Below are 9,543 nucleotides of genomic sequence, written 5' to 3'. Positions count from 1 at the left end.
TTTATCTACCAACTCCCAGGAATCACTGCTACAGGGATGGTCCCTGGGCCTAAGTCCCCTAAGACAAAGAGATGCAGGTGCTGGTATATGCTGAAATGGTAAGAGCAAAGGGGAAGTGGGAACAAGGTGATCGATTCTGCATCCTAAGAACCTACATATTGTTGTTTTTGTAGTCACTAAGTCATGTCTGACTCTTCGCAACCCCATGGACTATAGCCCACCAGTCTCCTCTGTCCATGAGATTTCCCAGGCAAGAATACTGGAGTGGATTGCCATATCCTCCTCCAGGGAATCTTCCCGCCCCAGGGATTGAACCTGTGTCTCCTGCATTGGCAGGCAGGTTCTTTACCATTGAGCCACCAGGGATGCCCTAAGAATCCACGTAATCCCAAGCAAACTGGGATGGTTGGTCAGCTGATATGGGAGGAGCTTGGACAAGGACTGCTGCATGGGGTGTCCCAGGTGGGACAGCCTATGCCAGACCCCGATGTGGGCAGTGGGATAAAGGTGTGCCCTCGGAGCCTTAGCTCCCGCCCTTAGCCCAGGCTTGACTCGGAACTGGCCTCATTTTACTTTCCCAGCCATTGCAGCTGCAATTCCTTTCTTGATGCCTTTTACTGTCAACTTCACCATCACCAACTTGCAGTACACAGAAGACCTGGGACACTCGGACTCTAAGATATTCAAAGACACTGAGAGAGACCTGCAGCTGCTGGTGAGAGACCCACACCAACGCCCACCTTGCCTCGGCCTCCCAACAGCCTGCTGTCTTGTCCCTCTCACTCATCTCCCTCTCATTCTTTCCAGCTCAGGCCTTTGTTCAGAAACAGCAGCATTGGTTCCCGGTACGCCAGCTGTAGACTGACCTTGCTCAGGTGAGACGTCTCCCAGGGAACTAAGATCCCACATGCTTCATGGCATGGCCAAAAGATTAAAGAAGAAGAAGAATGCATGAATAATAGCCATATTTCTCCTACCCCCACCCCCCGCCAAAAGAAAAGCATAATGAGGAAGGGGGTCATCGTTTCTATTTTTCCACAATATTACCATCTGGCTTTAGTGGAAGACACAGCAGACTATATGCTTCTGCATTCCATATTTACAATATTTCACCTTGTGGCCTCTGGAGAAAAAAATCATTGTATACTCTTGAAAGAGTAAAAGTGAAAATAATATCTTAGTATAACTATGAAAATATTTTTCACTTGGTGGATGCCCTGTAAGGTTGAGGAACTCTAGGGGAGTCTGGGCTGCACTTTGAGAACTGCTGTACTATGCTATAGGGACATGTGATGGGAATACTTTGAAGTGCATGGATAATACCAAGCAGAATTCCCAGACAAGAGAGGAATGGGATCTTTCTTCCTTCCTGAAAAAGCCACTGCTTTGGGTGAATCACTGAAGGGTCAGCTTAAATTCAAGACAAAGATTTTTTTTTCCTTTATTTATTTATTTAAAATATGTTTTCATGGAACTAGTTCTTTTTATATATAACATTTTTAAATTGGAGTATAATTGCTTTTGGAGTAGGAAATGGCAACCCACTCCAGTATTCTTGCCTAGAAAATTCCATGGACAGAGGGGCCTGGCAGGTTCTCAAAGAGTCAGACACAACTGAAACGATTTAGCACACACACATGCACAAGCAACTCAACACACAATTGCTTTACAATATTGTGTTAGTTTCTGCTGTACAACAGAGTGAATCAGCTATATGTATACATCTACTCCCTCCTTCTAGAGCCTCCCTCCCACCCCAACCCCCATCCCACCCCTCTAGGTTGTCAAAGAACACCAAGCTGAGCTCCCTGTGGTATACAGTAGCTTCCCACTAGCTATCTGTTTCACACATGGTAGTGTATGAAACAGTGCTATGCTCTCTATTCATCCTACCGTCCTCTTTCTCCCCTGTGTCCGCATGTCCTTTCTCTACATCTTCATCTCTATTCCTCCCCTGCAAATAGGTTCATCTGTGGCATTTTTCTAGATTCCATATATATGCATTAATATAATTTGTTTTTCTCTTTCTGACTTACTTCATTCTGTATGACAGACTCTAGGTCCATCCACATGACTACAAATGATCCAATTTTGTTCCTTTTTATGGCTGAGTAATATTTCATTGTTTGTATGTACCACATCTTCATTATCCATTCATCTGTTGATGGACATCTAGGTTGCTTCCACAAGACAAAGATATTTTTGAACCATCTTTCCTTTTATTTCTTCTTAACTCATTTTCTCTGTTTTTCTTCAAACTTGGTTGCCCACCCAACATGTGTTCCCAAAGAGTTGACCTCAGCCTTTGGATTTGCCCATGTGAAAATAAAATCCCCCCCTTTCAGGCTCCATGAAGGTTGTTACACCATGTCACAGCCAGCCATGGGGTGATTCATTCACAGTCTCCAAGGTCTATGATGCTCTTGGGTTTCCCTTCCACATGCTGTTGCTGTTCAGTTGCTAAGTCATGTCCAACTCTTTGGGACCCCATGGACTGCAGCATGCCAGGCTCCTCTGTCCTTCAGTATCTCCTGGAGTTTGCTCAAATTTATGTCCATTGAGTCAGTGATGCTATCTAACCATCTCATCCTCTGTTGCTCCCTTCTCCTCCTGCCTTCAACTTTCCCAGCATCAGGGTCTTTTTCCAGTGAGTCTGCTCTTCACATCAGGTGGCCAAAGTATTGGAACTTTGGTATCTGTCCTTCCAATGAATATTCAGGGTTGATTTCCTTTAGAATTAACTGGTCTGATCACCTTGCAGTTCAAGGGACTCTCAGGAGTCTTTTTCAGCACCACAATTCCACATGCTCCCTATCCTAGAAATCTCTGTTGTCCTCCCTAAGATTTTTACATCCCCAACCCCAGGGCCCAAGCAGGACTCTGGTTACTGGAGTGGTCACTATCTGTATTTACCTTCATGAGTAGACAGGGAGTGTATTAAGGGCTGGTAGGTGAAACAATGAGTTTGAATCAATTAATAAAAAGAATGAGGATATTACTGAGCCATAAAAAGGGACAAAATTGGGTCATTTGCAGACATGTGGATGGACCTTGAGAGCATCATACAGAGTGAATAAGTCAGAAAGAAAAAAACAAATATCGTAAATTAACACATGTGGAATCTAGAAAAATGGTATAGATTATTTTATTTGCAAAACAGAAATAGAGACACAGATGTAAAGAACAAATAAATGGATACCAAGACAGAAGGGGGGATGGAAGGAATTGGAAGATTATGATTGACTTATATACACTACTGATCTGCTATGTATAAAATAGACAACTGATGGGAACATGCTGTATAGCACAGGGAGCTCTACTTAGTGCACTCTGGTGACCTGAATGAGAAGGAAGTCCCAAAGGGAGGGTGTATATGTAAACATACGGCTAATTCACTTTTCTCTGCGGTAGAAACTAACAAACATTGTAAAGCAGCTATACTGCAATAAAAATTAATTTAAAAAATTAAAACTTAAAAAAAAGAATGGGGATGAAAAGAAGAAATAGAGCTAAGGAGTAGCCCTGCAGAGTATTGCACTTAGGAGCTGGAGGGATCTGGAGCCCCACATAAGATGGAAAAAGATGTGTTAGAAAAAGCAGGTGAAATCCAGGGAAGAGTGCTGACCCAGGGACTTTTCTGGTGGTCCAGTGGCTAAGACTCCACACTCCCAATGCAGGGGGGCTGGGTTCCACCCCTGGTCAGGGAACTAGAGCCCACACATGTCGCAATGAAGACCTGGCACAGCCAAAACAATAAAATAAAACAAATAAATGGAGTATTACTCAGCCATGAAAAAGAATACATTTGAATCAGTTCTAATGAGGTGGATGAAACTGGAGCCTATTATACAGAGTGAAGTAACCCAGAAAGAAAAACACCAATACAGTATACTAACGCATATATATGGAATTTAGAAAGATGGTAACAATAACCCTGTGTACGAGACAGCAAAAGAGACATTGATGTATAGAACAGTCTTATGGACTCTGTGGGAGAGGGAGAGGGTGGGAAGATTTGGGAGAATGGCATTGAAACATGTATAATATCATGTATGAAACGAGTTGCCAGTCCAGGTTTGATGCACGATAGTGGATGCTTGGGGCTGGTGCACTGGGCCGACCCAGAGGGAGGGTATGGGGAGGGAGGAGGGAGGAAGGTTCAGGATGGGGAACACATGTATATCTGTGGTGGATTCATTTCGATATTTGGCAAAACTAATACAATATTGTAAAGTTTAAAAATAAAATAAAATTAAAAAATAAAAATGAATAAAAAAAAGAAAATTCATAGAAGTAAAAATTGCCAGAAAACAAATAAAATATTAATATATTTCAGCATTACTGAAAAATTAGACAAATAAAAAAATTGCCTTCATTAATAAAAAAAAAAAACAGGGACGTGATCTTAAAAAGGGTAAAAATAAACATCTACAAAATGCAAATAGAGTTACAGATGTAGAGAACAAACTTATGGTTACCAGCAAGTAAGGTGTAGGGAGGGATAAATTGGAAGATAGGGATTGATATATACACACTACTCTATACAAAACAGATAACTCATTTTTATAAACAACTAAGGACCTACTCTCAGAGAAGGCAATGGCACCCCACTCCAGTACTCTTGCCTGAAAAATCCCATGGATGGAGGAGCCTGGTGGGCTGCAGTCCATGGGGTCAATAAGAGTCGGACACGACTGAAGTGACTTCACTTTCACTTTTCATTTTCATGCATTGGAGAAGGAAACGGCAACCCACTCCAGTGTTCTTGCCTGGAGAATCCCAGGGATGGGGGAGCCTGGTGGGCTGCCGTCTATGGGGTCACACACAGTAGGATACGACTGAAGCGACTTAGCAACTTAGCAAGGGCCTACTCTATACCACATGGAGCTCTGCTCAATACTCTTTAATGGCCTAGGTCTATATGGGAAAAGAATCTTAAAAGAAGTGGATACATGTCTAACTAATTCACTTTGCTGTACAGCAGAAACTAACACAAAATTGTAAGCCAACTATCCTCCAAAAAGAATTTTTAAAAAATAAAACCAAGGAGTACAATTGAAGGGGAAGCAATGTGAAGAGCATCCAACCTTTAAGCGTCCTTCATGTTCCTGTTCCTGTGTCCCTTCTTCCCCAGGGCTGATAAGGATGAAACAAGCACCAGGATGGATGCTGTCTGCACGTACCGCTCAGATCCCACAGGCTTCAGGCTGGACACGGAACGTCTGTATTGGGAACTAAGCCAGCAGACCCAGGGTGTCACTCGGCTGGACCACTACACCCTGGACAGGAACAGTCTCTATGTCAATGGTGAGTAGCTCTGCGCTAGCTGGGGTCTCCTCCCTCTCCCCAGATGGGGCCTCTTTGCAGTGTGATTTCTCTGTACCCACTTTCATGGTTCTGGAACAACCTAGAATTTCCATAGGGACTCAATTCTCTCCCCTCAGAACAACTTAAAAGGAACTTTTCAGATCTGGAAATAAAGATTCCCTCCAAAGTCTTCTTCATTCCAATGACCTTTCACAGAAGCCCAAATGAAACACGCAGACATCTAGGAAGAAAGCAAGCCCACGGCAGTCACTGGGGTTAACTCTTCCCCGAGAAACAATGAGTTTGCAATGCAGTGACTAATCCTCACGTCTTTATTTTCCCAATAACAGCTTGTGGTCCTTTACTCACTCTCCAAGGCTCTGCTGGAACTAAACCCCACCTAAGAAATAAACAACAAAGCTGTTAGTAATGTTTTTTAGCAACAAATTCCTTTGCAATAATGCTCTTAGCAACAATACCTACAATAACACCTGTACTAAAGGCTAGTATATATTGAAGGACCCATGTTCTAGAGCGTATGTATTATGCCTTGGTAAAACTGCCCAACATGGAGTTTTATGTATATTTGGACTTTTATGTATATTTTGGAGTTTTATGTATATTTTTGGAGTTTTATGTATATTTTACAGAGGAACAAACAAGGCTCAGGAAGAGAAATCCATTTTTCCAAGACCAGACAAACTAATACAATTGGTAGAATTGGGACTCAAACCTAAATTGACTGTAAAATCTAAGCCCGCCTAATTACTAGGCTACACTCCAGACTAACCCAGCTAAATACCAAGCTCAAATATTGGGATGGAAAAGCATATTAAAGGACTTCTAGGGACTTCCCTGGTGATCCAGTGGCTAAGACTCCACACTCCCAATGCAGGGGACCCAGGTTTGATCCCTGGTCAGGGAACTCGATCCCACATGCTGCACTTAAGAGTTCACATGCCACAAGTAAAGACCCCATGTGACACAATTAAGCCCCAACACAGCCAAATAAACAAGTAAATAGAAACAAATATTCAAAAAATAAAGGACCTCTAATATGACAATTTAAACTAATTAATTATGTCCTCATTATATCAACTTGGACAATGTCTTTCTTCTTGGATTAAAATCTGTTTTGTATTTCAGTAGTCCTTAAGAATTACCTAAAAGCAGTAATTAACTACTGTGGGTTTTGGTGAATTACAGGTCTTGCTTCAGTTAAGCCCTGGTCCTGCCTTTTACTTACTCTGTGGCCCTGGGCAAGTCATGACCTCTCTAGACTTTTGTCCATTTTTTAGAGTGAAGTTCTTTTTTAAAGTCATCTAAGATTAGTGTGAGGGTCAAATGAGATAAACCTGAATAATTCAAGTTAACTGGGCACCATGTGGCCCAGTCTCAGAGAGGAGTTTTATTTCAATAAACCCATTCGAACCATCAAATACAAAATAAGTTTCAGTTACATTTCTTTGTTGTTATTATTTATTCTCTAAGTCATTTCCGACTCATTTGCAACTCCATGGACTGTAGCCCACCAGGTTCCTCTGTCCATGGGATTTCCCAGGCAAGAATATTGGAGTGGATTGCCATTTCCTTCTGGGGATCTTTCCTACCCAGGGATCAAACCCATGTCTCCTGCATAGGCAGACAGGTTCTTAACCATTGAGTCACCAAAGAGGATCCTAGCCATGATCCAGAACCATACTTATTCAAATCCTCTTTCCCTCATTTTCTCTTATTCTCCAACTTTATACTCTCTGACTGACCCCCAAGTCTCTCTCTTTCTTCCTCTCTCTCACTATCTCAATCCCAACATCACAGAAGTCCAAGAACTATGCTGTCAAAGCTCAAGCTTTGTCTTTGGAGAGTTGGGGAGTGGGAGAAACTCAAAGCACAAGGTCAAAATTATATATCATGGATGAAGAAACAAAAACAAGGCTGAAAACACTCACAGGAAATTGTTGTCCTTGTTCATTTGATAAAGCTCCAGTGGCTCAGATGGTAAAGAAGATGCCTGCTATGTGGGAGACCCGGGTTCAGCCCTTGGGTCAGGAAGACCCCCTGGAGAAGGGAATGGCAACCCACTCCATTGAGATAGTGACAGAAAGAGAGAGAAAGAGAGACTTGGGGATCAGCCAGAGAGCATAAAGTTGGAGAATAAGAGAAAATGGGGGAAAGAGGATTTGAATAAGTATGGTTCTAGATCGTGGATAGGGTCCTCTTGGGTGGTTCAGTGGTAAAGAACCCATCTACTTATGCAGGAGACATGGGTTCAATCCTTGGGTTGGGAAGATCTCCTGGAGAAGGGAATGGCAACCCACTCCAGTTTTCTTGCCTAGAAAATTCCATGGACAGGTCCATGAGGTGGCAAAGAATTGGACATGACTGAGAGACTAACACATTCATTTGGTGAGGTTGATAATATTCCAGGCAGCTGGTAAATTCCCAAAAAAACTGAGAGTGGTTTGATCATTGTCTTCTTTGAGATTAATGGTTATGAGGATGAAATTAATCAGAAGGACCAGAGTAAGAGGCAGTTCACTCACAAAGAGTAACCATCAGGACCTCCCAAGTGGTCAAGTGATTAAGACTCTGCCCTCCCAATGCAGGGGGCACAGGTTCGATCTGTAGTCAGGGCCCTAAGATCCCACATGCTGCACTGTGTGGCCAAAAAATTTAAAAAAAAGAAGAACCATCATTATTTATTGGTGAATCTCAAAGAAAATACTCAGTAAGGTCTGTAAGTTTGTGTTTCTAGTTCTACACTTCACTCCTTTCTTAATGTTCTCCCATCATCTTATGCTTTCTTTCTGCCTCTCCTTGCAGGTTACAACCATCGGTACTGGATCCCCACCACCAGCAGTGAGTAATGAGGGCTCAAATGTTTCCATGACCCTGGGACCCTTCCACCCTAAACCTGCTCCCTTTCCCATTCCCCATTCCCCAAATCCTCAGCCCCACAATAGCCTCAGACCAGCAGAAGTCTCATGTTAAGCCAAGGAACAGATATAAGTTTCCATCAACCACTGTTACCTCTCATAGCTTTATGAAAGGCCCCAACAGTTTTATTCTTTCAGCTCCAGTGACCTCCACCTTCTCTCCAGGACCTCCAGCATCTCCAACTTCCATCCCTAGCTCTACAGGTAAGAATCTAATCTTTGGATCTCATGAAACTTCAACTTCATTCAATGGCTGATAGATTCTTGCATGGTCTGGATTCTGATGCCCACACAGCCTCAGCCCATCCCACTGTCTACCCTGCTCTCTAGTCCAGCCTCATTTCTGTTCCTGCAGGGCCCAAACATCCATCCATCCTTACTGTTCTTGGAACTTACTGTTCTAGGAACTCAGCTGTGCTTGGTTCTTCCTTGTTCTCCAGATCTCATCTCAGCATGTTCTTCTCAGACACCACCTCCTAGAAAATAGCTTTTCCCTAGCTGATCTCTATTCTATTTGTATGAACAGTTCCTTCCTGGAAATTACTGCTATTCTGTTACCAGGAATGTGGAGGAAAGGGAACCCTTGTACACTGTTAATGGGAATGTAAATTGATGTAGCCACTGAGCAAAACAGTATATAGAGGTTTCTCAAAAAACTAGAAGTAGAAGCACTATATGATCCAGCAGTTTAACTCGGGTATATATAGCCAAAGAAAACAAAAACACTGATTTGAAAAGACACGGCACTCCCAATGTTCAGAACAGCACTGTTTATAATTGTCAAGTTATGAAGGCAACCTAAGTGTCCATCAACAGATGAATCAATAAAGATCTCACACACACACACACACACACACACACACACCATGGAATACTACTCCATCTTAAACAAGAATGAAATTTTGCCATTTGTTAGCAACCTGGATGGACTTGAAGGGCATTACGCTTAGTAAAATAAATCAGACAGAGAAAGACAAGTACTGTATGATATCACCTATATGTGGAATCTAAAAAAATACAACAAACTAGTTAATATAATAAAAAAGAAGCTGACTCACAGGTATAGAGAAGAAAGTAGTGGTTATCAGTGGGAGTTGGGGAAGGGCGATACAGAGGTGGGGAGGGGGAGATACAAACTATTGGGTGTAAGATAGAGTCAAGTATGTATTGTACAGCACAGGGAATGTAGCCAATATTTTGTAATACCTGTAAATGGAAATAGTTGCAAATTTAAAACTGTGTAAAATTTTTCAAATCATTCAAAAAAATTTTAATAAATGTAGACTTGTCCATGAAATAT

General features: G+C 42.2%; 1 protein-coding gene across 14 annotated transcripts in view; it reads left to right on the top strand.

Moving 5' to 3' along the window:
• Positions 1-9,543, top strand: part of LOC133250606 (mucin-16-like) — a 122,257-nt gene that overhangs the window by 52,499 nt on the left and 60,215 nt on the right. For 13 of the 14 annotated variants that reach the window (XR_009737361.1, XM_061422034.1, XM_061422033.1 and 10 more), the window contains 5 exons: positions 582-715; positions 808-875; positions 5,135-5,307; positions 8,131-8,166; positions 8,382-8,447. Coding sequence is in view for 13 of the 14 variants with exons in the window: in XM_061422034.1 (XP_061278018.1) it covers positions 582-715; positions 808-875; positions 5,135-5,307; positions 8,131-8,166; positions 8,382-8,447 (477 nt within the window). In the remaining variant the exon portion in view is untranslated. The remainder of the gene's footprint in view (positions 1-581; positions 716-807; positions 876-5,134; positions 5,308-8,130; positions 8,167-8,381; positions 8,448-9,543) is intronic. The other variant, XM_061422031.1, reaches the window with a different exon arrangement.

Source organism: Bos javanicus, chromosome 7 (genome assembly GCF_032452875.1).
Source record: "Bos javanicus breed banteng chromosome 7, ARS-OSU_banteng_1.0, whole genome shotgun sequence".
Lineage (NCBI taxonomy): Eukaryota > Metazoa > Chordata > Mammalia > Artiodactyla > Bovidae > Bos > Bos javanicus.
This window is presented reverse-complemented; position numbering and strand designations above follow the sequence as displayed.